General features: G+C 37.3%; 1 protein-coding gene across 1 annotated transcript; it reads left to right on the top strand.

Moving 5' to 3' along the window:
• The first annotated feature begins 1,454 nt into the window (after positions 1–1,454).
• On the top strand, positions 1,455–27,311 carry LOC136044242 (transmembrane 9 superfamily member 2-like). The gene is made up of 17 exons (XM_065729438.1): positions 1,455–1,660; positions 1,902–1,969; positions 3,175–3,268; positions 4,924–5,051; positions 5,272–5,401; positions 6,847–6,974; positions 8,099–8,210; positions 10,111–10,190; positions 10,808–10,916; positions 13,485–13,617; positions 15,086–15,205; positions 15,383–15,440; positions 17,743–17,902; positions 18,501–18,652; positions 19,106–19,217; positions 19,892–20,063; positions 27,120–27,311. Exons 1-17 carry the CDS (start codon positions 1,544–1,546, stop codon positions 27,185–27,187), a joined length of 1,941 nt encoding a protein of 646 aa, XP_065585510.1. The 5' UTR covers positions 1,455–1,543; the 3' UTR covers positions 27,188–27,311.
• Positions 27,312–27,634: the final 323 nt, after the last annotated feature.

Consider the following 27,634-nt stretch of genomic DNA (forward strand, 5'->3'; position numbering starts at 1 on the left):
GTATGTCAAAGTTCAGTAAGACAGACCTTTTTTCCAAGAGTGAATAATATATAACGTTTCTAATGCTTCTCTCTTCCCTTCTTTGTACTTTTTAGAAAAGTTACAGAAATCTTCAGGGAACAAACTGCAGCCCGTATGGCAACAGATCCCTCTGAAGTAGAGAGTTCAAGGTTGATGAGCTACGACAATTTATTTTGCAAATGATCTCTCAACTTCAAATTTTCTGATTGGAAATTAAAGCTGTAGTAAAAATGTTGGCCCCTAGAGTAGGAAACAGACTTAGATGGGATAACTAGGGAAACATAAGAGAACTTTCACCAACCTTTACACAGATGACTGTTCCTATCTAACTTGCCCTTGTATTATTATAGCTTCGAAGGAAATGCAATGAAGTGCATACATATAAAAACAGATCACTTAACATCTTTTCACTGTTAGCCATAAAAAGGAGCCCTCTAAATGGGAGAAGGAGGTAACATTCTGTAAAGGGAATATTTGATGAAGTATTTTTGTAGCTTTCACCTATGATATCACATTTATGTTGACCATATGCAGTTTAACAATATATTTAAGCTTACAGTACAAACACATTCATATAGAGGGCAGTACTTTTGGCATTGGTTGTAACACGCACATTTTCATCAGACATATTGGCTTCATACCAAGTTCATCACACTTGGGGTTTAAACAGGATAAGGGGATCAGAAGAGCCTGGAGATGAGGACTGCTGAATACATAAATAATCTGGTCATGTAAGACTCATTTGTGTGGGGTTGTGTTTGTTTTCATTTTTAGAAAGAACAAAAAGCACAGAAAATCAAAGAAATAGATCTGCACATAAAGCCCCGAATCAAATAAGCCTAAAGTGAAATATAGAACACAAACTGCACTTCTCCTGAACAAGCAGAGAAGGAATTAGGACTATGTTAGGAAATGCAATCAGAACGGGTAAAAAAGGAACGTAATTCCCTCCAGAGATACAGTAAAGCACTAATAACCAAAAAGATCAGTTTAATACTACCATGACCAAGAACAGTTTTCAGGGCAGCTGTCCCTTTTGTGGGCATTTACAGAACTCCATGACACACGCTGGGCAGCGTGCTGATGGCAGCAGCCCTTCCTTCTGCCACTGACTTTATCAACTACTTCTAAGCTGCCACTCCACGACGCATTTCTCCCAAACCACCTCCCTGGCAATGCAACTGCGGATCCCTTGGAAAAGTTTACAGCACAGAGCGGATCACAGCTGAAATGCCTGATGTAACAACTCAAATTCAGCTGAGAAGGCACGTGAGATGACTGTTTTCCCTGTATTCTTTCACTTTCTGCCCACCCCACCCAAGTACAGCGGTCCCAGTGACGCTCCTCAGTGCGCCCTCACTCAAGATGGCGCCCAGCGCTTCACAGCGTCGTAGCGCAGGCGCCACCGCCGCTGTGACGCTGCGGTCTCCGCCTCGGTTGGGGCCGCCTCGGAAAGGCGCTGCCCGGGGAAGCGGGAGCTGTCGCTTCGGCTCATGCTGCCCCCGCTCCTCCAGGCTGGAAGATGAGGCAGTTGGCGGCCGGCTTCTTGCTGCTGGCCCCTCTTTGCGCCGCTTTTTACCTGCCCGGCTTGGCGCCCGTCAGCTTCTGTGACGACGACAAGGAGAGCGAGGGCTGCAAGGTGAGAGCTCCGTCGGGAGGGCCCGGCCCGGCACAGCGCTGCCCCATCGCCGCTCCTTCTTCCCTTATTTCAGGCCCTGCGGGGCTCTGGCGTGGCCCAGCGCTGCGGTCGGGCCCTGTCAGAACTGTGTAGCTGTCCTGCGATAACTTCTGGCAGCTCCTGCCAGCCGGCCGTGCCCTCGTGTTGGTTGTGGATCTGCTTTTGCAGGTTTGGGTTTTCACGCTTCGTTTCTCCGTTGCAGTCGCTGATTGAGCTCTTTGTGAACAGACTGGACTCGGTTGAATCAGTTCTGCCCTATGAATACGATGCGTAAGTATGGCCCAGCGTGCTTCTGAGCACTTGGAAATGTGTTTTCTGTTCTTGGTGTAGTGGCACAGCTCATGTATGCAGAAAGCACTGTTTTGGATCTGCCGGTGAGTTTAAGGTGCTTTGTATTCAAGCTGAGTTTTTGTATCAGCTCTGCCACATTTGAAAGTCCTTCCTGCTTGTGAAACCTAGGAAGACAGAATCTATATGTTCCTTTTTTTCTGGAGAATGAGGTAAATTTGAAGGTGGGCCATTATTACTTTTACCACCAAAGCTTTCTCTCTAATTCTTGGGTGGGTTTTTTTTTTCCTTTGTTTTTGATTTTTGTCAGTGAGTACTGTAATTATTTACAAGGGTAGGTAATATATCTACAGGAACTGATATACAATCAAAGAGGCTCTTGTTCTCAAGCATATACAAAAGACAGATTTGTCACTGTTCTAAGTCATATGCTGTGCTGTTGAAGTCTTAGTAGTGACTGTAGCAACAAAGCTGCAAGATAGCTCAAAAAGCCAGCAATGTCTTTATTTACATTAAGCTTTACCAAAGGCAATGAAGTTAGTCCCACACACTGAGGAAAAAGTACTTATTCAGCAAAGATAAGTAAATTTCTTTTTTTTTCATCACCTACTGCAACCCATGTTTAAATAACAGGCGCTCAGAGTAGTTATATCTTCTCTCTTACGTTCTGTTGTTTCAGACTATACTGAGTTGGAAATAATTGGTTAGTGACATTTGGCAGTGTGGTGTGTTAATATCAGCATCACTTCCCTTCCTTGGAACGTGATTCACATTAAACACTCATTGTAAATAAACACTCATTGTAAACACTCCTTTGAGAGGGGGAGGGGTAGTAATTTTTCTGGTATTTTTTGCAACAGAATGGACAATTTGTGGCATAGCCTTTATTTTTTTCTTAATGTGAAACATTCTGGTGTTTGTTTAAAATTGTCATTTGGAAGGAAGTTTTGGACTATAAGCTGTGTGTTTTACTAAATGTACTTTAGCTATGAAAGATCCAGCTGATATCAGAAGTGTTTCTATATAGTACCTGTGAAGGCACTCAGATTTTTATTAATGGTGGCTGACCTGTTGAAGGAAGCATGGAGCTGCCGTGCTAAGGACAAAAGTTAATTCATTGTTTTAGGCTATTATTTACAATTACATGTTCATTAAAAATTAAAGGTAACCTTTTCCCCTTTTTCCAGTTTTGACTTCTGTCAAGATAAGGAAGAGAAAAGACCATCAGAAAATCTTGGGCAAGTGCTGTTTGGGGAGAGAATAGCATCATCTCCATATAAGGTTATTTTATACCTTAAACTTAATCCTTGTTTAATTGGAGAGCTGTCTTTTTGAGGACTATAATCCACAGGCATAACTGAAGGGTTAATAACTGTGTGTTGTTGATGTTTTTTTTTCTCAGTTTAAACTTGCCATTGCTTTTGTAATGAAAACAAACAAAAGCTGTTCTTACCCCAAAGTTATCTTAGGGTGGCTAGTTAAAGTTAGAATGCTGAGCCAGCTGTCGCTCTTCTTTACTGTTCCTCTGTGATAGAGGAATCTAGAAACTGTAAGCAATGTTAGGTGATATAAAGTAGTCTGTTTTTAAACTGTTATGTTGGAGGCTGCAAACTGCTGGTTCAGAAACTGTTTCAGATATGGATTGTTCATGCTGTCAGGAAATTTCCAGAGTAGAAATGAAAGCCAAGTTAGGGCTCATTCCCAGCTATTCTTGCTTGTCTAAAATAAAATATTTTTGTTTTGATGCACGTCATTTGAAGTCTTCAGTAAAATAAAGATATGTAAATGTTCTGTAAATCAGATATGCATTGCCTTTCTGACTTGTGTACAGCATTAGCAATGACTTAAAAAGTAGCTTCTGTTAAATACTGGCCAGTCAGTTTGAGAAAATTATTGGCAGTAAAAGAGATGGTCAAACCATGGCTCCTAATGCTTGAAGGCTGTTCAAGTGCAGTTTCCAAACTGAGAATTCCTGATGAAGCTGAAAACTGAGCTATGATTTTTTGTGTAGGAGTTTGTAGATAATCCAAATCCCCACCAAACAACGAAGCAGCAGAGTTTGAGTCTGCTGCTGCTCAGTCACTGGGGACCTAGCCACATCTTTTCATAGATGCACTGTTAAAGAGCTGATGCCTCCTCCCCTGGGTAAGCTGCTCCTAGGAGCCTCTTCTTCCTTGGTTTTCCCAGCTGATGTAGTTATAAATCTTATAACTTCTGAACGCATGAAGCTTTTAAATGTGAAACGTGTGTCATTTCGTTTTGATAGTCATAGAGCAGATCAAGTATTGTAGCAATTAGATTTTTTGAAATGGCTATGCAGTGGAATTAAAAATGCCCTGCTATTTGTTAGCACTTAAGCCTTGGTCATGTTAGAATTTTGTTGTTATTTAATTAAGTATATTACCTCTGTAAAACAGGTGAGTACTAACTAGGTTAGGCACGTTAGTGTTAGGGGGTATCTGCTCTTACAGTACAGATACTATGCAGCTTGTTTTTTTGACAGTGTTTTCTGATAACTTAATAATAATGGGGAAAAGAGCTAAAATGCACATGAAATATTCAGAAAAGCCATAGTTAAGTCTGATGTAGCAGATAATGAAATTATAAAAATAAACTAGTAAAGAAAAAAGCATTCATCTACTAATGCTCAAATTTTGATTCCCAAGGTTTATTTGAAGGTTTATTTATTTATCTGGCCTACTGTAGACATTTCTGACACTTTTAGAGTGCTGTCTCTGGATGTACAAAACATCTTAAAAAATCAGTTAAAGCTACTGTATAGGAAATCCTGGATTGGGAACTTGTATAGCAAGGAGGTGAACTGTCTTAAATAAGCCAGCTTTGTGTGTGGGGGAGGAAAAAGACAAAAAAGTTTTTTTGTTGTTTCTTTTTTTGAAGCAAAGCATAATTACTCTTCTTGTGTACTTCCCTACCAGTTCACTTTTAAGAAGCAGGAAACATGTAAGAAAGTTTGTTCGAGGTCTTATGACCCAGAAAACAGTGCTGATAAAAGCAAACTGGCTTTTTTGAAGAAAGGAATGCAGTTGAATTACCAACATCACTGGTAAGCTGAGATGTGTTAGATCTTTTTTTCTTCCTGTTCAGTTTTTAACATAATATTATCTATATCACTCAGGAAAGTGATTGCTTTCTTCCTTCTCCTATCTGATTGTTGTCCTCTACTGTGCATCTTGTAATGCAGAGTTTTCAGTAGTGTGCATGTGTGAGGTAAATGTCAGTGTGAATAAGGTGCGAGGACTTGTTCTTTGATGATTTCTGTCTAGGATTATTGATAACATGCCTGTAACATGGTGCTATGATGTGGAGGATGGACAAAAATACTGTAATCCAGGATTCCCAATAGGATGTTTCGTTACTCCAGATGGTAGAGTTAAAGATGCTTGTGTGATAAATGTAAGTAGTGGAACTTTGTCTTTATTGTAGGAGATCTAATTTCATTTGAAGTTTTATTTTTGAGCTTTGTTTTCCTGAAAAACAAACAAACAGATATCCCTGTGAACGTAGTTAATGTGCTGAATGTGTGTACTGACAAAGCTGAATGCTTTTTCTGTGTGCAGCATCTCAGTTACGGAGCTGTCCAAAAGCATTTGTTTGTATGGGTGTTTTGACCATTACATGTGAAGCTGTCTTACTGACTAAATCCTTAGAAAACTTGGAAATGTTGTTTTTGAAATTTCATATGTATCCATCCTTGTACCTATTAATTGTATCAGTGCAGCTTAAAGTTCTGTCTGTGTACAAGACCTTCTTTTATCAAATTCACTTAGAAGCTTTCTAGTGAGGATTTAGAAATGAGCAGTGTTGTAGTTATAAAAGTTATGCCTAGCACAGATTACAAGCGAAATATGTCAGGATACTTTCCCAGATGGCTGGAAGATAACACAGCTGTGATAGAGAGAAGAGCTGTATTCATAACAGTTTGAAATGTGTCACTCATCCTGGGAGTTGTATGGTGAGCTAGTACCCTTAGGTGTAATAGTGATACAGTTTTTATTCTCCTGACTGGAGGACCACACTCTTTTCAGTGTGAGTCTGCTGTGGCTTTGTTCTGCCACATAACTTGCTGTTTGTGGATAGTTCATCTATTTACTTGTATTTAGCAGAATTAGTGCATTTTTGAAAGTGATGCATTTATCATGAATGTTCAGTTAATTCTGTCTACAGCAGATTCCAAGTGGCTCACTCCTCAGGCTTCATACACTGTTGAAAATGATCAGTGACTTGAAAAATTTGTTGTTGTTAGGTGTTCAAATCAATTACTTCATGATGTTATACTGTAAGTTTATGGGGAGAGTAGTTTTTATATTGATTTAATACTGGTGTATGCTGTCTTGGAAGCTGTGTGGTATGTGACAAGGTCAGCAGTTTAAATGAAGGTCTTTTCTTGTAAGGAAGCTCTTCGTACATAATTGGCAATGATTGCATTTCTTAATGAGTGCTCAGGGTGCTTGTATGGTGTTATCTGTGAAATGCTGCACACATTCTGTGTGCTAGCTGTGCTGTGGATGCTCTGTAGCTATTATAACTGCCATACTCAGCCTCAATTATAGTCTGTGGATTCTCATTGCAATGGGAATATTGCACTGCATAGCACTAGATAAAAGAATTGTTATATGGGTGAGTAAGAACATGGCACAGTGGATATAACTGTAATCTCTGTGCTGTGTTGGGGAATATAATCTCCTAGAAATATACTCAACTATTCAAGGAGGTGTAATTATTTCTTTTAAATGGGGCAGAAAAGAAGCTTTGTTGGACATAGTCTTACTCTGAAGTTCATGACTGCATTGCGCCCTCTCCTGTTGGCAGTTTCTTATTCTCTTTGTGGTATTTTGTAGTCAGAGTTTAACAAGAAGAACACTTTCTACCTCTTCAACCATGTTGATATAACAATCATGTACCATAGTGGGAAGGATGAAAACTGGCCTGGTGCAAGACTGGTGATGGCACGACTCAGACCACAAAGGTAATTCTGCATTAAAGCAGCAGATTCTAGTGCTACAGAGTCCTAACAGTTATTTCAAACTTAAAATGATTTGTGGTGTCAATAAGTTCTGTGGAACTGACTATTCTGAACTGTGATGTTTTCATTATACTCATTCATAGCTGGAATTGTTTGCAGAGAGCAGTTCTGTGACTGTAAATATCATACAACTTTTCAGATGTTCAGCAAAGTCCCTCCTGAATGGGGGAACTGCATATGTGGAGTCTTATAACCTGACAGAAGCATTCTCATGTTTATATTGATTTGCATCTGATTGTTCATAAGTTTATTTCAAGATTCGTGCTTTCAGATGTGTGAAACATCTGTAAATTAAGTGAGGGTTTCCTGTGTCACCTCTTATTTTTGCTGCCTGAACACATTTAGTACAAATGAGTATTTGTGCAGTCATGCTTTTTCCTGTGTTAGCTTGGATAGTGAGGTACAGGTGAAATGTCAAGTTAACACTGTCTTCCAAAGTGGCAAAAATATCTAACAATAACTTATCTTCTCAAACAGCAGCTTTTTAGTTGTTTTTTTTATTTATGAGTTGACCAGAAAGGAGTTGCAAGAATTCAGAGAAATAGACTGAAGCAATTACTTTGGCCTCTTATCAGTCTCTTTGTGCTTAGCAATATTTGATTGCTGCAGACCACTCTTCCTCTTTTTCTACAGAGATTAAGTGCATTCTTAAATTATGTGACTGCAGTTTCTCAAATAATACAGGCATGTATGGTATAGTGTGATTTGGATATTGTTCTTTTTTTATCCCGTTGCAAAGATATGGTGTATATTTAGTGAACTAGTCTTCCTGTGCAAGTTTGTTCTTCTGTTTTCCTCTGTTCCTAGATGGTAGTGAGAAGATTCTACCAACTATGTCAATTTTTAATTAGTACTTTATCTGTTGCATCCTAAATGGTTGAAAAGGAGGAATACTTGTCTGTTCATCAGTGATGCAGACCACAAGGGGGCACAGTTAGGTTGCATGTAACCTTAATTTTGTCACTCTGTCCTGATAAAAAGCTGTCCTAATTACCTAATTACACCCTAAAAATTCACGCTGAATAGTAGGGCAGATGTGATTGTATTTTAACTATTTTTTTCCTTAGCTACAAACACACAGATGAAAACAACTTAAGCTGTGAAGGTCCACCTATGGAGATTCCTGGAGAGTTCAACAACAAACTGAATTTGATCTATACTTACTCAGTGACCTTTGAAGTAAGTATTTAGTCTGTTACACAGATATGTAATTCCTGAAATGAACAAAATTGAGACAAATAGATAATGTGTAGCAGCCAGAACTGTGTTAAAGCAGTGTAAATTCCATTAGATCATCCTGTGAAGCAGTTTTCCCCAAACCTATTACAGTTTCTATTACTGTAATTTAAGTAACACTTGAAATGTCTAAAGACTTCTTGCCCTTCCCCCCCCCCCCCCCCCACTGTCCTTTAGTTTCAGGCAGGAAATCACATATCTTTCTTTTTCTTTTAAACTGTCTTTAATTTAGAAAATTCAACAGCATAATTCCCAAATAATTATTGTCATTCAGGATTCTGTGAGTCAAATTAACCGTAATCTTTACTATCTTATTGAGAACCAGCTCTTTGGATTTTAGAAAACAAATGGAAATATGTAGACTTTGGTTTTATTTTATTAGTAACAAGTTATTAGATTGGCTTACTGGAAGTGTTATATTACTTGAGATATGCTCTATGTTTTCAGAGTTTGGTTAGGTCTGTGGGAGTCTCATGTTGAAAAAATGCCTACGTTAGTATTTGGGGACACTGTTGTTTTAAATACTTAGCATACCATAAGGCTGTTTTTCTAGTGATGTTGCAGTTTTTGTCTCATTTGCTGTGCTTTTATTCTCTAGATTCTTGTTTGTTTTGAGTGGGTTGCCATTTGTCTTTTACAGTATTGTGCTTTATTCAGCCTGTTGCAGCTTAGGCAGGAGGAAATGAGACTTTCTTGAGATTGTTTTGTTTTTTTTAATCCCAACCTTGGTTTCAAATCTTGGTGCCTCAGTTCCAATCTGTCCTAGAAGTGTTTTTTTTTCTTCTGATGTAAGCACTGATTTTAAAGGATTTGATTTGAGATCACCAGCTTATTTTGTGTAGCTATTCCAATGGCCATCATATGGTGACAGCTTTCACTGTACCAAATTGAGTTTGATTTGAACCAATGACCCTGAGGTGCAAGGCTCTATATCCTCTTACTTTTCCCTTGAGACACTAAATCCTCCTTAAACTCTCTGATTTTACTACACAAATGAACCTCCTGTCTATTAACACTTTTGTTTAAATCTTGATGATTAGTTGCAATGTAGAATTGCAGTGTGAACTTATCCAGTTATTCACACGATGTGTTAGGCATTTGGGCTGTCTTTTCCCTTTTTCTTCAGAAAAGAGCAGGTAAGGCTTAACTGCTGCTGATTCAGACACTTCCAGCAGATGGCATTCAAGACACTTCAAAATTAAGTTTTCCATGTTTTTCATTAGTCTTGATTTGGAATGAAGTAATACCTGATGCATTTTACATGATGTAGCTTCAAAATAATTTAGAAGGGGAATATTCATTGGTGAAGAATATTTAAAAGGAGAATGTTAGTTTCAGTAAGCTTGAGTTCCTAAACAGGTAAAATGCATAAGTAATTGTCCTTTTTTGACATGACAGCTGATGTTTAGTGAGAAAGCTTTGGTGTTTAATTCATTGTAATAGGGTGGATATTCAGCTCCAGATGTGTGAAGGGCATATGTGATTGTGCCTCACTTGTTTAGTACACAAGTGTACAAAACCTATAGCAAGTGAGCAGTTTGGCACTCAGAAATTTTTGAACCATCCTGATGGATCTGTCAAAACTAGATGTGAGCTAGTTTTGCTATGTTATGGCTGCTGGTATAGTGCTGGTAGGTAAGGAATAACTTGAATTCCAGCTACTTAGTTGTATTAGTGTAGTTTTGTTCTTTTGTAACGTTCTTGATCCAAAACAGGAAGCATGTTGAACAGAGCTTAGATATTATTGCTCAATGAAGGACTGTGGAAAAGATTTTATGTGTGTTTTCTTCTCAGAGCCTGCAATAAACTTGTTTCTATTAATTACTATTTGATATCTTTGTAGGAGAAGAATAATATTAAATGGGCTTCCAGATGGGACTACATCTTGGAGTCTATGCCACACACAAACATCCAGTGGTTTAGGTAAGAGTTGCATTTATTTGGTGAGCAACCTTGCAGGGGAACACAAAAGGCTTCTGGAGATATACAAATTCTGCTGTGATAAAACGAAATCTGTTAGCTTTCAGGCAAGTAAAGTTTCTTGTTTTTATATGCATAGTAACTTACCAGCCTTGCTTCCCTTGGGATCAACTGTAGTATTGCATTTCACCAAAGGAATGCACCATTAGTGTCCAAAAGGAAAGCAATCTCTATGGGCTTAGTTCATTCTGTAAAACTTTGGAGAAACTGCTGCTCTGCAGCATTGCTATTATTACTGTCTGGCTTTCTCCATCTGTGAAGTGAGGAGGACGTATGTGTACTGCACGTTTTGTACTCTACAGCTATGTAGAGTAGAAAGAAGGGCTTCTTTTTTGAGGAAAAGATGTTTATCAAGTAAGTATGTACCTTATATTGAAATGTTAATGTGCAATATTAAGTGTTTGAAAAGACTGAAATGTCTAATGGAGTAATTTTAGACAATATCTGATTATCTAAGACTATTCCTTGGATTTGAGCTGTGTTTGGGGTTTTGAATTGGGGGTGCATGTCCTGAAGTCTGAATAAGTGAGCTGAAAGTTTGACTTTTTCTTTATTTACAGTATAATGAATTCCCTTGTAATTGTTCTCTTCTTATCTGGCATGGTGGCTATGATCATTTTGAGGACTCTTCATAAAGATATTGCAAGATATAACCAAATTGACTCATCTGTGAGTAAGATTTACACCTTTTATATGAGCACACTTTCTGGCAATAGGCTATCTATCAATTGGGTTTTGAACACAATCTGAAGAGTTGTGTAAATAATATATATTGGGGTTAAAAATAGCCTTACTGCTATTTTGTCTCTTCTAACAGCAGGATTAAGTAGGTATATGTGACAGTCTTAGTCCTCAGGTGTAATTTGTTAAACTTGTGGTATGCAGTGACAAACTCAACAAAGTAAAGCTGTTGTGTGTTTGCTTTTTTTTTTTTTTCCTGCTAAGTATATCTTTTCACAGTAAAGCAATAGCTACAATATAGAGTGCAGACATTGAGAAGCTGAAGGAACGTGTTCTGCAGTGGCTTGTCATCAAGAGGTGTCATTCACATGCAAGTCCTGTGGCTGCATTTTGGAGTCAACCTGGATGTATAGCTAGCAGTACAATGCTGATCTGAGCAGCCAAACGTTACTTACAGAATCCTCATCACTGGAGATACTCAGAAGCTGTTTGGCCATGGTTCTGAGCAGCCTGCTCTAGGTGTCCCAGTTTGAGTAGCTGGGGGTGCTCAAGATTACTACTAGAGTTCCCTTCCAACTTCAGCCAGTCAGTGATCCTGACTGTGGCAACCTGGGGTTGCACCAAAGATTCCTTCTCAGTGCAGCCCTGTTTTTCAGTTCAGTTTGTTGGCTTTAGTGCAAAAGAGCTGCTCTGTAATTGCTGCAGTTACATGCATAGCACAGAAAGAAAGATTTTTCTACATTCTTGATGTATTTTCCCTCTAAGTGTTCATTTTAAAGTCTGAAAAGACAAATTTGTGAAGAGCACAGATATTTTTATTAACAGGTGTCTTCACTTCTCTAAGAAATGAAGCTCCATCTGAAGCTGCATTACAAGCCTCAGTTATTGTAATTTTTCTAGTTCCAAAGTAGTTTGTAGTCTAACTTGTTCAGAAAGCAAGTGTTGATAGCATTTGAGTTGTGAAGTTTAGAAAGCTTGTGGTCTAAATTTCATGAGAAATATTATTCTGTGCAACTTTTGTAAGGCAAGAGAAATTCTTTGAAAATACCTTTATCAGATGATTATAACAGGATAAAAAATTAGACAAAGGGATAAAAATGAAGTGAATTCTATGTGAGGACCACTGGTTATCTTCCTAAACATTACAGGAGAGATCCTGATTAATATAAGCTAGTGCAAATTGGTATCTGCAAGTCAAAGATGAGAAATAAGGTCACATACTACAAAGATTGTAGTTACTGTCTATCTTGATAAAGAAATACTTTAAAAGCCCCAAAGTATTTAATATTGAAACTAAAACATCTTAAAGTACTTCTTTCCTTCTGTGTGTTTTTGATATTAAATATCTCATGTTAATGCAAATACAGAGAGCAATTAAAGTGGAAGAATTTTTCAGCATTTTTTAGCTGCTCATTTTGTGAAGCTCTTGTTTGATCTTTCAATTAAGTAACGCTTGGTATCTTATGATGTATTTTAGTTGGTCCTTCCTAATGCAATAAGGAGTTGTAGAAATATGGTTAGTTTCTATGGATAGCAGCAGGAATAGGTGTGACTTTCAAAAAAAAAAAAAACACCTTTTTTCAATCCATTTGTTAGAAACTTAAAGATCTGCTGTAGTTCAAGGAACTAATTTTTGAAAGGTGTGAAATAATAGTACAGAAGAAGACCTAGGCTGATGAAGCTGCAGTGAAGGAAATTAGCATCTCACACATTGTGTACACTCATGGTTCCACTTGAAGAGATAAATGCATGGCCCTGTGATTATAGTTCTAATATGTGTGTTTAATGTTCAGTTAAAACCACCTGGCACTAACTTTTTGTGTGTTGTATATTTAGTAAGACATAACTTTAATGAAGTATCTAGTTTAGTGAACTGCATGCAGTACTTTTGGGTTGAATGAAAGCCGTGTAAGGAAGAGACTGACCTTCTTTAGTTGCTGTTTGTGGTTATGTGGTTTTATTTTTGTTTCTCTGAGGGGAGGTATTTGTTTTTAGCAACTTCACTGAAAAGCAGAACTGACTGAGGATGCCTGCCATGCCATCCATCCATTCCCCTCTCAGTGGAACAAAGAATATTTGTAGTTGCCCTTAGCAAGTCTAGGGAGCAGACTTTCTTCTGGAGTACAGGGAACAGACCACTTAATCCTTTTCAGCATTGTCATTGAGACTGATGTGCTTTAAAATGAAAAGTGAGAGGGGGAGGGGAAAAAAAACAACAAAAAAACCCCATCAGCTTGAACTAGATTGAAATGCTATAATCAAAGTTAAATTGAATGCTTTCTTTTGGTTTAAATTTAGAATGATGATACATGGTGTGGCTAATTACATTTTGGTTTTTCTTGCTCTGAGGGTTTTCTTGATAAATCCTGCCTTTTTCTTTTGGTGAACTGTTAGGGGGTTAAAAAAATCGTTGAGTGATGAATCAGATGTAATTAGTCTGTCTTTAGAACTGAACTGGAACTCAATCAAACTTTAAAGATGTATTTCACATCTTGTTTGTGTTAATTCCCTGCTGCGTTATGTATCTTTGCTAAAGACATTGCTGATTTTGTACAGGAAGATGCTCAAGAAGAATTTGGCTGGAAGCTGGTTCATGGAGATGTGTTTAGACCTCCAAGGAAGGGAATGTTACTGTCGGTCTTCTTGGGTCAAGGAACACAAATTTTCATTATGACTTTTATTACTCTGTGTAAGTAACTGGTGTGTGGAGGTGATGCGTTTGTAGCACGATCGTGTAAGAAAGATACAGTGTTTTCAGACGAATGTTAGAAGCTTTCTCTTGAACGTTTTTTCTGTTGTAGGTGATACTGTTCAAAATGTCATGGCAACTGGGCTACTTCACAGTCTTTACTACCACCGAATGTCATCTTCACTGTTAGAAATCACTTTTCAAAACAAACAAACAAAAACCAACTAAAAGCAGTTCATCGTGGTGTATATTATCTAAGCATCCAGTGTTGCAAGTTCAAAGACGTATAATCAAAGCTTTAATATTCTCACAATGTTTTTTATCTAATATGTTTGACACAACAGCCTGCAGCCATGTGGCAATAAGAGCTAGAATGTATGCCAATGAAATAACACTGACACAACATTGAGATAATGACAGCCTGCCATAAATAGCTAGACAAATACATGGCACTGGTACCTGTCACAAGTTAGTGCTTTATTATGTTATCAATAAAGTATAATTCCTTTTTTTACTTTACAGTAGAGTTGGGAAGTATATGGATATTTATTACAAAAGCAGGATTTTTCAAACTTCTCTCCATTTTTTTTTTTTTTTTCCCTAGACATCATGGTCTACCTGTGCTACCAGAGATCTGCTCCTTTTTTTCTTTTCGTTGTGATGCTCTGAAAATGGTATCAACTTAAATGTTTTTTCCAGGGAGACTTATCCCTCATTATTGATTGCTGTTTTTGTAACTTAACTTCAGTAGTTTCCTGTGCAACTGGAGTGGTCTTGAAAGAAATTAAGGGCAGAGAAAATCCTTTTTCTGCCAAACCCCAAAGCTTTCCACTAGAGATCACTTCTTTTCTGAGGATCTCAATTTGTTGGCCCTTATAATTAGTTTGGAGTTGGACAACTTTTCTGTAATAGATTGATTTTCAACATAATGCCTTCTTGAGATGTGTTGTCCATCATGGTGGCTGAGTACTTCTGTGGAATTTCAAGCAACTAACTTGGTCGTATATTTTCATACTTCTAACTGGAAAGGCAAGCAAACCACAACCTTTTGACAAGTTTTTGACTTCTCCAGACTTAATGCTCTCACGTTCTTTATACGCTATACTAAACTTATTTTGTTACTTGTCAGTCATGAATAGTGGCCATGTATGCCTACAGCAGGTGGGAATGTAGGATGTTGGAAGCAGACTTCTTCAAGCTGCAGTTTTTTTTTTAATGTTAATTCATCTATATGTGAAATTCTGTTTTTTAGTTTTCTGGCTATGACACAGTTTCCTTTTAAAAGTTAAGGTGCTTTGTAATTAAAAGCTAATGTTGACAATAGGGGTACAGTTATATGATGGGATATATGAGAGCTTGTACACAATCATCAGTTAAACATCTGCAAGTCTGAAGTCTGAGTTCTGATAACTTTTACAGGGGAATTTAATGTGACAGAAAATGTCTAAATATTTTTTTGTATCTTTAGTCCTAGCTTGCCTTGGTTTTCTTTCTCCTGCCAACCGTGGTGCTTTGATGACCTGTGCAGTTGTACTGTGGGTCTTACTGGGAACTCCAGCTGGTTATGTGTCTGCTAGAATGTACAAGAGTAAGTACAAGCATTTGTTTAATGTGGCACAGCAGGTTAGACTCAGAATTGCTGGGCTTGATATAAACTTCACACTGGAGCTGATGTCTCAGACAGTAAGCCTGCTTCTTTGTGCCATGTTGCAGAGCAGTCGGAAAGAGTGTGCATCTTGAAATTGTTTTTGCTTTTTCCCCTCAGCATTTAGAGGCGAGAAGTGGAAGACAAATGTTTTGCTTACAGCTCTACTTTGCCCTGGGTTAGTATTGTTTCCCCTTATTTTTACCTTTATCCTTATAAATGAATACTTATTTCTATACTCCCGTAATATAAATACTTTAGATCATGGAGCTAGAAGTTGTTTTTGGTTTAGTTTGTGAGGCCTACTCCAGCATCAGAGTCAGGGTACAGAAATGGTGAGGTCTATGGAATATCCTATCCATCTCTTAAATTATGAATACAGAAATAACATCTGAATGTGCTGTACTGCTTTAGTTGCTCTTGGAATTCTTGTGAGTGACCTGTTGCAAAATGTTGCTAGGGAAGTTATCTTTGGTAGTATAGCTCTGCTTTTAATAGATAACAAACCTTAAACCAAAACAGATCTAATATTCTGGATAAGTTTAGATTTCTTCTGGATAATAAGAATGCAGGGGTTGTCTTAGACTGGTTATAACCTTTTTGAAACAGGACATCACCTCTCATTACTTGTAGTTATGAGGTTGCTGGGGTATGTGTTGTACTGTGACTAATGCTGTTTGTTGTGCTTGGGAAGAGTGACCGCTCTCCTACCTTTTGTTTTCCCGTAGCTGTCGAGACCTTTTGTGTGAATTAGGTCAGTGAAGAAAGGGAATATAAACTAATTTCTTTTGTGAGTTTTCTCTGTTTCATTGATGCATCTTTGGCTACGTGCAGTACAAACATCTTTGGCAAAGGTTGAGGAAGAGGTTAGAACTCATTTCATAAGGTATTTCTGCCAAAAAAAAAAACAACCAAACCCACGGGACAAAATATAAATTGGTAATATAATGTAAATTTCACGTGATGAAAGTCTTCATTATTTGAATGTAACACATTTGATGACAACTGAGTGTAGTTTTTTTTTTTTTATGGGGAAATCTTGTTTCTAAACAAAATGTGCTTCAGTCTCCCTTCTGTCGTTTAGATATTATCTGGAGAGAGAAGAATTTATCAGTGGAAGAAATACCATACTGATCATTTAAACTCTCAAATAAATTAAGTTTCACAGAGGAAGTAAAATGATTGGGGATGGTAAAATAGGAACAGATGTCTTGATTAAGCTATGCTAGTTCGTGAATTTGCATAATATCATAAACAGCCTCGGGCACTTACAGTCTCAGTAGACTAATGGGTGTACATATATGCAAGTATTTTTTTCTATGTTTGGAGAGGGTAGGTGGGGTCTGTATTATAAATGTTGGCAGATTATAAAGATTACCAAGTGACTCCTAACATGGATTTGATTTCTATTTCTTAATGAGCAAGATGCCTATACTGCAGGTAACTTGGGTGTGCTTATTTAACTATTCTGTTTCTCCAAACAGTTTTGGCAAGCCTGAGTTTTCACCTAGGAAGAAGGGAGCCTGGCAGTCTAATTCCCATCTTCCTTCCTTCTTTAGTTAAATACAATGGAGCATGCATGTTCACTTAAGGGCAGTATAGATTCTGCCTAAGTGAAATCCAATCTAAGTTTTTCAGTGAAATCCAGGGGGCAGTGCATTTTGCCAGAGCCCTTTCTAAGGTTGGATCTGCTGTGATAAATCTCTGAATTCACAGGCAGTGGAAATTCAAGCAGGCTTTTACATGAGGTTCTCCTGCAGAACATTTTGATCGCTTTCACAATAGGATGTTTGAAATCTTCAGCATACTTGTAGTTGTTTTCCTGAGATGAGGCAGATGCATTTAACTTGCGACATCTCCAGACTTGTCCTTTCCTCTCAACTGATGATTTCTTTAACTTCTTCAGAGGTGTGGGCTACTTAACTGTGCAAATTCTATGAGGTGTTATCACAAAGATTCTTGTTAGAAGAGCCCTCTAATCCATCCTGATGCCATATTGCTACGACGTGAGCTGTAGCATGATGTGTTTGCTGTGGGAGTGACATGATAAGTGAATGACTTTCTAAATCTGAGATTTTTCTCTCACTAAATACATTTTTTAGAGAGAATTTACTGAAAGAACTAACATGAAGGAATTAAAAGACAAGCAGTATAGGAAAGTGATTCAGATAAAGGTGTTTTTTATTTTATCATTTAACATACTGTAGATAGATTTTTGTAATAGAATATTTTTGTTGCTTTGTGGTTTTTTGTGCAGAATCCTTTAAATGATGGCTTTACCATAAATGCTTGCAGTATAAGCATTGACTGTTGCACTGTTGCTGAAAGTAACTTAGGCTGTTAAAGAATGAAAGGCTGCGTTAGGAAAAAGATCTTGGTTCTGGCAAACATTTTAACTGTTTTGCTTTCAGTACTAGGTATTTATTTATTATTATTCCAGAATGCTTTAATATATTTACCGATGGTTTTTTTTTTTTCAGGATTGTCTTTGCTGATTTCTTTATTATGAACCTTATTCTGTGGGTGAAAGGATCTTCAGCTGCCATCCCTTTTGGTACTTTGGTTGCTATCCTAGCCATGTGGTTTGGAATTTCAGTCCCACTAACCTTTATTGGTGCATATTTTGGCTTCAAAGAGAAGGTAAGGCACTTTGAATATACTTTAGAAATATATTCATCTTTTGCAGCTGAGCCACCGAATCCCTAAGTGCAAGAATGGGTTTGATTAAAACGTGGCCTTATAAATGTGATTTTTTTTTCTGATGATTTTAAAACTGTATATATGCTGATAAGGTTATATCAAACTATTTTGACCATTCTTTAGTCAGAACTTGATGGCTTTCTTGTTAGAAGACTTGCTTGCCTTTTGTATTTCAGTAGTATTTCAGAGCTTTCGTTTTGAAGTACTTTGATTTGTACTTCAGTAGTTTGAGACAATGCTAGGCTGCCAAGAATTATTATTTTCTATTGGCAGTTGAACAGGTAATTTTCTCCATGTTCTGACTTGCCAAATAACCAACAGCTGGAGTGTCTAAAGTGTGTGTGCATTTTTGGTGATGGTACATAACAGGTGTGTAGGTTGTTTTTTTTTTTTTTTTTTTAGGTTCAGTAACTTGTGATGACTTAGGGATAAAAACATTCATAAGTTAAGCCCATCTTTAGATACTGTATACTAGGGGAAAGTAATCTTATTTATGATGTAACGACTTGTCTTTTAATCACGTTAATTTCATTTAAAGCCTATTGAGCACCCAGTTCGTACCAACCAGATTCCTCGCCAAATTCCAGAGCAGTCCTTTTTCACAAAGCCATTGCCTGGTATCATAATGGGTGGCATCTTGCCCTTTGGCTGCATTTTCATTCAACTCTTCTTCATTCTCAATAGCATTTGGTGAGTATCACTTTATGTTGTTTTAGTTATACTGGTTTCATAGCATACACCCAGTGGGTTTGAACATCCCAAACCATTGAATATGAGGGGATAGCAGATTCTTAATTTATCTTCTTGCAGTCTTTTTTGGAACTTCCAGAATCTGTATATATATATATTTTCCCCCCACAGACTCAAAAATTACAAGATTAGTTGTGTTGACAAGTGTAATGCCTGAGATTCGAGTTCCTTGTTGTATCACTACAGACCCTGCTAAAATGCATGCATGAAGGAATAGATATTTACAGAGTACGTTCAGGCAAGGAAAATAAAGATCTTAAGAAGTGGCCAATAGACCAAGTTTTCCCTGTGGTATGAGTGTGTAGTTTTTTTGTTTGTTTATATTTATTAGCTTTTGTGACTATTAACTTCAGAACTTCAACCAAAAATGATACTTGTATTTTTTTATTTTAGGTCTCATCAAATGTACTACATGTTTGGTTTCCTGTTCCTAGTTTTTATAATTCTTCTAATTACGTGTTCTGAGGCTACAGTTTTGCTGTGCTACTTCCATCTCTGTGCAGAGGTAAGAAGTACAGCTTTGACGTAGCTAATGCTTTTCAGATGGAATATATTAGAGAGAGAGTTGAGATATTCTCGTATGCTGAGGTATGCTGGACTCTCTGAATGAATGGCATTGCCAGCCCTCAACTTGTTTATCCTAGCTACTTTTCTGAAATGTATCTCTTGCTTCAAAATGTTGGTGTAGTTTTTCCAACAGTACTACAGCTGTCACTATAAACCCTGCTGCCCTTAATGGCACATGTGTTTCTGTGAGTACACGGATGTCAGCACTAGCCTTCTGGGGGTACTGTTTCTGTTCATAAATTGAATGGAAGACTGCTACAGAAACTTGTCAGGCAAGTCTTCAGCCTTCATTTGATGCTAGTATTTGTCTTGGTGGTAGAAAGCTATGTTGACCTAAGACAGCGTAGATTAGGTCTTTATTTTATGCTACCATTTGCAGTAGATAAGCACAGATTTAACAGCCTTGATCCTTGAACAATTTAATGTTCATGGTTGAAGCAGTACAGCTGACTTTGAGAAAGGAAAAGTGGCTGTGTACTATGTTGGAAATGTTTTGCATTTACCTTTCAGAGATTTAAATTTATTAAATAAAACAATGATTCTTTTTTGAACTAACTTATTTTCTGTTTTCTATGTGATGCCTTTTACTGAAAGTTTTATTGTTTCTTGCAGGATTATCACTGGTGGTGGAGGTCATTCTTGACAAGCAGCTTTACAGCTGTTTATCTCTTTATCTATGCAGTTCATTACTTCTTCTCTAAACTCCAGATAACAGGCACTGCTAGCACCATCCTGTACTTTGGTTACACAATGATCATGGTCTTGATTTTTTTCCTTTTCACAGGTGAGTATAGCACTCAAAGCAAAACTAATGGAGGGATTTCATTATTTGTTCTAAACTTTGCCTAGCATTTCTCATTTCAAACTGAAACTTAATTAGTTGGTGTTACTTTTATGGTTTGTGGAACAGCACATCATAATGAGACAATCATTTCGATTTTTTGTCTAACTTGAAATTACTTTTATTTATAGTGCAGTTTGCCTTCATTATATCTTAGCAGTGAGTTCAAACCATTGTACTTTCAGAGAGCTATTCTTGTTCACTCTGGTACCAGGAGTGTTTCAGTGAGCTCTTGTTAGTTGGCATTATCTGCATTCAGCAGGTACTCTCTTTTAATGGCAGGAATGGACCTTTTCTGGCTGAACCAAGGCTCTTGTTTTTAGTAGTCTAGTTTCTATTTCCTGATGGTACTCAAGCAGACTAAGTGCCTTCTGCATAATTACTCCATTGTTCATAATCATGTGGCTCAAAGTATGATTATGAGGCTGATTTGACCTGTGCCAGTTCTACCACGTGAAATTAGAAGCTTTTATTAGCCAGGAGTGTTTTATGTTGGTGTTACTCAAACTGCTGCTGCTATATATGGAGTTTTAATTGTTGGTAAATTATAGTAAAATATTGCTATCACTCAGCTTCATGTAGTCAAGTACTGAAATGATAAAACCAAAGAAAATGCTAGTTTTTGTTTCATAGGTTGTTCTTAAAACCATTATATTTATTCCTAAGTTTGAAGAAGGGGATAAAAAGAAAAGGACTTTGGGTACCATCATGCTATTTACATCATTCCTTAACTTCTACCTGATCTTTGAAATCTTTCTGTTGCATCCTTTAACACCCTTGATACAATTTAGAAAATAAGTGATGAAAGTAAGTCTTAGCATTGGACTTTGCCAGGTCAGCAGTGAGAGGGACCTCCATTGTTCTGCCTGTAATACTGATTTAGATTGTCAAGCAAAGAAAAAGCAACAACATAACACTGAGGAAAGTTTCTGTATTTGTTTTAATAGTGATAACTGGCACTTATTCCTCAGATTTTTATTGTTGTTATTTAGAGCTGCCTTTCTTCTAAGGCAAGTTAAAAGAACCTTATTTTTAATGTTTTTTAGAGAAAACAAAGAGGACTTAATTCTTCTAATTTTTAATTAATAGAGGGCAAACATAGAAGTTGGCAAATTGCCAGTTAAAATCCTGCTTAAATCCTGGTGAAACAGACAAGCTCCAGATGTCCTCTATAATATATATATTAAAAACAAAACAACCCAAAAAAAACCCACCCTGTAGTCTGAAATGTTTTAATTACTTTTAAACTAAAGCAGTATGTTAATGTGTCTGGGTTTTAGTGTAGGTTAGTTGCTATTCTGCCAATTTCAATTTCACTTACAAGATGCAAATTGGTAGAATTAAAAATATCCCTTTCATATATAAAACGGTAATTGAAACTGTCATGGCAGCTGCTGAAATGGTATTAAAAGCTTCAGATGTGCTGATCCTGGAGTCCTTGATGTGGAGGCCAGTGAGGCCCCAAAAGTGCAGTAATAAATGGTACTGCTGTTTATTGCTGTGCTGCTGTCCTTGTGGCAGCACTTTGTTGAGGACTGTGCGAGCAGTGACAGTGCTGTATTTGTAGTTCACAAGGAAAGCAGCTGCATGTTCACACGTACACCTTTCAAAGTTATAGAGCAGTCACTAGAAAGGTGGAAGGTATGTACGTAATACATCTTATACAGCTAATGTAAAATGCTGTGCTGTTTTCTTTCCCGTGCTTAGTTTGATAGCTGGTGTTTGAGCCGACACGTGAGCTGTTGTGGGTAGGTGACTCAAAGTTAGAAGTTTTCTGCTTTATTTTGTAAAACATTCCTCACTTTGGGATGTAAGAGTTTAGTGCTTCTCAAATGTATGCAGGTCACATTACTAACACAGCATCATACACGGTGGTAATAACATTCTTCATGTATGTATGCTTCCAGAATGGAGCCTTGAACTGTTCCACTGAAGCCACCAGTATTTTGGTGTTCTGTTTTTGCATATTAGATCTCAACAGCTGTGGCAGAAATGTAAAGGGCAGTGCTAATACCTCCTGCATGGCAGTGTGTTATTTTCCTGTGAACATCAAAAAAAAATGGTGGATAACAAACTGGGAACTGAATGCTTGTATGGCAACAGAGACAGTAATATCATCTGACTGGTGGAAAGCTAACAATTAATGTGCACACCCAAAGCAGAAGATTGGATTTTATGTACAAAGTGCAGCTAATCTTTCAAGAAGTAATAAGTATGGTTAATGGGGATGGCTACGTGATTACATGCATTTTATGCTAGGAGACAAAAAATGCTGATTGTAGTCAGAGTGTGTTGCTTTAGTGACCTCTATTTTTGAACATCGTTTTCACTTGTGAGTTAATGCCATTTTCAAAATTGAGTTTTGATCTTCTGGGTAGATTGTGTTTAGAATCCAAGATTCTGAAGCACCCACCACTGTGCAGTGATTGAAAGCAGTATGATACAGAGAGCTTTTACGGTACATAAGAAGTATCAGCCAAGTGCAGAGTGCTTTTCTGTTTGCTTTCTTACAATCTGTTCGTGCTTTGAATTCCTTTTTCTTCATTAAACCATAAAGCTGAAGAGATGAATAGAGCAGAGAAGTCTGCTTAATGTATTTTGGCATTATTCTGTGGAATAATCCTTGTTTTTAATATGGAATTTAAACTGGTTTACTAATAACCTTTCTTTACCCAGTTAAGATAGCAGGTTGTGAACTTCCTTCTGCATGTAAGAAAACTGTTGCTGAGAGTTATACACACTGCTGTATTCAACAGGATGGGAACTGGAGACCAAAAGCTCAAAAAACAACAGATGTTGGTATCTCTGACATGTATAAATGGATGTATTGGACACAATTAAAATTCAAGAACCTCGTTGTGAAGATGTCTTGAGTAGGTTCTCTAGCCAAGAAACAAACTGTTTTGCACAAAAAAGGTCTTGGCTTCCCTTGGATAAACAGCCATGTATGGTAGGCTGTAGTGCTTTAGGTTGGCATCAGTTTCCTAGACTAGGAAGGGCTGTTTAGAAAGGCAGAACCTTAAAATACAAAGGGCACTCACTTGGGGAAAAATAAAGGTCTATCCTACAAAAGTAAGTTCTTAAATGTACGTTATTCAAATGTTTTTTTCATCTAATGGAAGCTGCTGAGTACTTAGGACTGGTTAAAGTGATCATTATCCACAAAATTAACTAACTGTGTTGGTTTAAAACCGATTTTACTGTTTCAGTGGGAGAACAGGTGAAATGATCGGTATCTTTGTGCTGTGATATTTAATAGATGTGCATATTAAAGCTGTAAAAACCTTAGAGTGGAAAGGAGTTTAGACCAATCATAAAATAACTTTAGACTTTACTTCTTTGAACTGATTTTTTTTTTTTGGAAGTACTTAACGTTAGAACTTAACAACTTTAAGGGAAAAAATGTAATAACTTTAAAGGAAAAAAAAAGCTTTATGCATCTCTTCTCTGTTTTGTTGTGTTCATTGATGTGTGTTGGTGAAGCAGCAAACTGGAGAGGTATGCTTTTTGTTGATAGTGCCTCGAGACTTTAGTTACAGTTTGAGTGTATTTGAAAGAAAAAATGTAAGCACGATGCTTGAGTGATTACAGCTTATCTGAGCAGGCCTGCTATTCTAATGAGAGAAGCATAATTTAAGTGAGGAATTGATTATTTTGTTTCAGGATATGCTTAGAAATATTCTCAAGATTGAAGAGCTGAAAATGTTTTTCAAGAGAATACATTTCCAACTTTCCTACTTAAATGGCAAGGTTGTATTTTAAGTAATGCAATTAGCAATTACTGGGTCAAGCTGATGTGGGAAATAGCTTGTGTGCTTATCTGTGTTTTAAGATTGACTTGGTCAAAGTAGTTAAGGCAAACAAGAAATGTGAGAACCTGCTGTGTGATTCAGCACTGTCCTGTAAATCCAGTATGTTGATTGAGTTTTGTTTTTTTTATCAAGTTCTAAAGTTTGTGACGTTTTTATTACAAATTTTACAAATGCATTTTTGTGAACTGGACTAAAATAGAAAAAACATTCTGGCTTTTTTTTTTTTTTAAGTAAACCAATCTAGTTCAGAGTTGTTATTCCTCAGTCATAACTAAATCCCTTTCTGATTGGGATATTTGCACCCCTATGGAGACCTGGAAACTTTCTGACAAAATTTATGGACCTCCATGGTGGCATGGATTCACAAGCACCTGTAGATCTGAGGTGGGGGGAAAAAACCTAGATTTCAGTGCACTGTGCTGCTCATGTTCTTCCAAAAGAGCTTTTCATTTCACTGACATAAGCAGTGGTGTAGGTAAAACAACTGTAGATAGAAACATCATAAACAAATGTTTCTTTAACTTGTGTCCATTAGTATTGATTCTGTAATATCAACACACTTGTGTGCTCACCTCAGCCTTTGGACCCTCCCATGTTAATCAGGGAAAAAAAAAAACAACTGTGATCACTAAAAACTTCCAGTTGACTTGCTGTGATTAATTCTCACTTCTAAGTCTTCAGCTGGATTCTTGAGGTGGATTTCAATTTCACTGTGATTCTGTCAGCACCTTTCAAACCATTCTGATCTCCAGAATTATTAAGGGAGGGGATCTTTTGACTCATTACATAGTTTAGTGCTTTGTTTTGAAGATTCTGGTCCATGGATTTCAGCTCTATAAGATATGTTTGTTTTTGGAAGAAGAAATTCATGTCCTGCTACTCCCTAACTATAGATGTAGGATTAAAGAATTGTGAAGGTCACAACAGAAGGACATTAAGCTGACAAAGGTAGTGACTACATAAGGCTGTGTCTTGGGTTACAAGTCTAACCTTTCTCTCTTGAGTTTGTAAGTTCATGGTTCAAATGTGATGTCTGACAAACATTGCCACTTACTGCTTGTGTTAGAAAACAGACTCAGTCTGCTTCCAGTACGTTGGCAAAGTTTCTGATGAAGTTTAATAAAAGAAGTGGGGGGTATTTGGTCTTTGATTTGCTAAACTGACCTTTTAAGAGGGAAGTTGAAGATCATTGTTACTGAAAACTGCGAAAATCTGTTTATAGATGAAATGCATGTTCACAGTATGGAGTCTGCTGATTCTGCTGTGAATGAGGCCTTGTTTTTGAGAAAGCTGGTGTATCAGAAAGATTCAGAGTGACAAGGATCATCAGAGGAAAATGCTGTGGATTTAGAGTGTGTTCCCGTGTTAAGTTATGGCACACTCGGTAAACTGGTAAATCATATTCTTGTGTTGAAGTTATGCAGTTTTCTTACAATACAATTTGGTTGTAGAAGAGCAGATAGATTTTAAGGTACATCATCTGTTAAGCATTTGGAAGAAACATTGCTTTCAAAGCTGTAGGAGGCTCAAAATGGACTATATTAGAAAAACAGCTAGAAAGCAGATGCTGACAACCATTATTGGAAAAAAACATGAGAGTAAGGCTTAGAGTAACAGTGCTGATATTGGAGTATTGGACACAGTAGGAAGGATTGGGAATTGACCATAAACTGCAAAGACTTTACAATGTCAGGCCTACAAAGGAATTAAATTCCTTCTGAGGTTGGTGTCTGATCTCCTATCAAGAGCAGTAAATCTGCTGTCACCTACTGTTTCAGAGGATGATAACTGCAAGCTCGGAGGGAAAGGGTAATCTGTGGCACATAATAACAGGCTGTCAAAAAGCCTTTAACTGCAATATACATGGTAGCATGAAGGACACAAGAATTGGTGTATAGATAATAAGCATCCAAAGACAGATTTCTCATTTACCACATGCATAGATCCGACCTGAAAGACAGCAAGTGTAATGAATGTAGAAGAGACAAATGCCTAATAATGAAGCTCCTGCTTTGTACATAAGTCTTGATGAAACAATGGGAAGGGTTGGAGCTGATATTAAACATGGGCCGTATTAGCAAAAAGTTAGGGATATTAAAGTGGTGGAGCTGAGTGCATTATCTTGCAGGTACTGCAAATCAGTGATGTAGCTGCTAAGCATTGTCATGGGACCTTCTTTTTTTTTTTTTTTTCTGGTAAGGATTAGTATTTGTGTGAAAGTTTTCCCATAGGTAGAAGTGTGAGAAATGATGCCTCACTTAATGCAGAGGCTTAGGGCTTGATTGTATGAAAGTCAGTGCTTTTTCATCTTACTCTGTACTCTGGAAACTCGTGCCATAAGACTTGACGTATGCTCCTAAGTGCTTGCAGGAGGTTCAGTGCTGTCTTTGATGCTCACTGCTGGGTTGGGTGGCTAAAGAACTTGGTTGGTAAGAAGTTGAGGAAGGTTATACCAAACCAGACCACAGGTGTGCTCCACAAGCACCCTAACAGCAGTGCTCCCAGGCAGGAATATGTGAGAACAGAACGTGTATGCGAGTTGAGCTTTTTCCCAGCCTCCCATCAGCTGTGGCTCAGGGGCTTTTTTAGTGCTAGAAATGATGTAAGTAATAGTCTTTGTATTTCTTTATTAATTTGTTCAGTTGCTTGAAACATTGTGTGTGGTGTCTATAGTGACCTGTGGTAAGCAAATGCATGGTTTGAATACGCTTCACATAAAATTGTTCATTTTGGTTTGTTTGCTACTGCTTGTTTTCTTTGTCAAAGTGTGGGATTCACCGCTCTTTAGTATCAGTAGAGCACAGTGAGCAGAGAACCAGACCAGGTGACTCTCTCCAGGGTAGTGTTTTCTGAGGTGGCTCTGAGCTGCTGTAGACCTTAAAACCAGAATGACTTCAGGTAATGCTGACTTGACTTGTGTATAAAATCCAGTTTCTTAAATGATACTTGTGTGCCTGCTCGTGGTGGCACTATCACCACCTTCAGTGTATTATCAAGTCATCTTTTATATAAATCAATAATTTAAACTAGGGATGAATGTGCATTGTTAAATTTAACAAGTGTGTTATTCAGGATAGTTCCTTGGATTACAATGTTATGTTCTGCCCTGCTGGGAAATACTTGTTAGACTTTTTTCCCTCAGCACAGACTGCAGGATAAACTAACCTTTTTCACTTTCTCATTTTAGGGACTATTGGATTTTTCGCCTGCTTCTGGTTTGTAAGTAAGATTTACAGTGTTGTGAAAGTGGACTGAAAAGCTTCAAAGCATCTTTTGAACATATCTCCCTTGCTGTTTGATATATATTTTTTTTTACCATGTATTGAGAAACATGCTGGGTAGTTCTAATTTGTGAAAGTGAAGAGCAGACTGCAGCAGAAAGAACTGCACCATTGGAAAAATGTTTACATCAGAATACTCATGGAACATATTAATTCTGATCATTGTCAAAATTGTATCCAACGTTTGATTTAGAACAAATAAAAATTGTGTACTTAGTTTATTGGAGAAATGAGTGCATTATACAGTCCTCCAGCTGAAATTTCTTGGTGTTTTTTTTTTCCTGTTACCTCTTGATTTCCAGTTGTATATCATCCAAGCACAGGACTATCAAATAACTCTATGTAAAATGTGAATTTTTAACTTAACTATGATTGTACATATTATCCTGCACCTTCTTTATGACTAGGTATCTTCTTACAA

This window comes from Cyrtonyx montezumae, unplaced genomic scaffold (assembly GCF_038088225.1).
Source record: "Cyrtonyx montezumae isolate F1298 unplaced genomic scaffold, pur_monq_1.0 scaffold_11, whole genome shotgun sequence".
In the NCBI taxonomy this organism is placed as follows: Eukaryota; Metazoa; Chordata; class Aves; order Galliformes; family Odontophoridae; genus Cyrtonyx; species Cyrtonyx montezumae.

Bases quoted from the DNA above. Each gene is read 5' to 3' on its own strand.
- LOC136044242 (XM_065729438.1), top strand. From the start codon at position 1,544: ATGAGGCAGTTGGCGGCCGGCTTCTTGCTGCTGGCCCCTCTTTGCGCC. The intron at 5,052-5,271 runs GTAAGCTGAGAT...ATTTCTGTCTAG, and splicing joins TTGAATTACCAACATCACTG to GATTATTGATAACATGCCTG. The intron at 20,064-27,119 runs GTGAGTATAGCA...TTCTCATTTTAG, and splicing joins GATTTTTTTCCTTTTCACAG to GGACTATTGGATTTTTCGCC.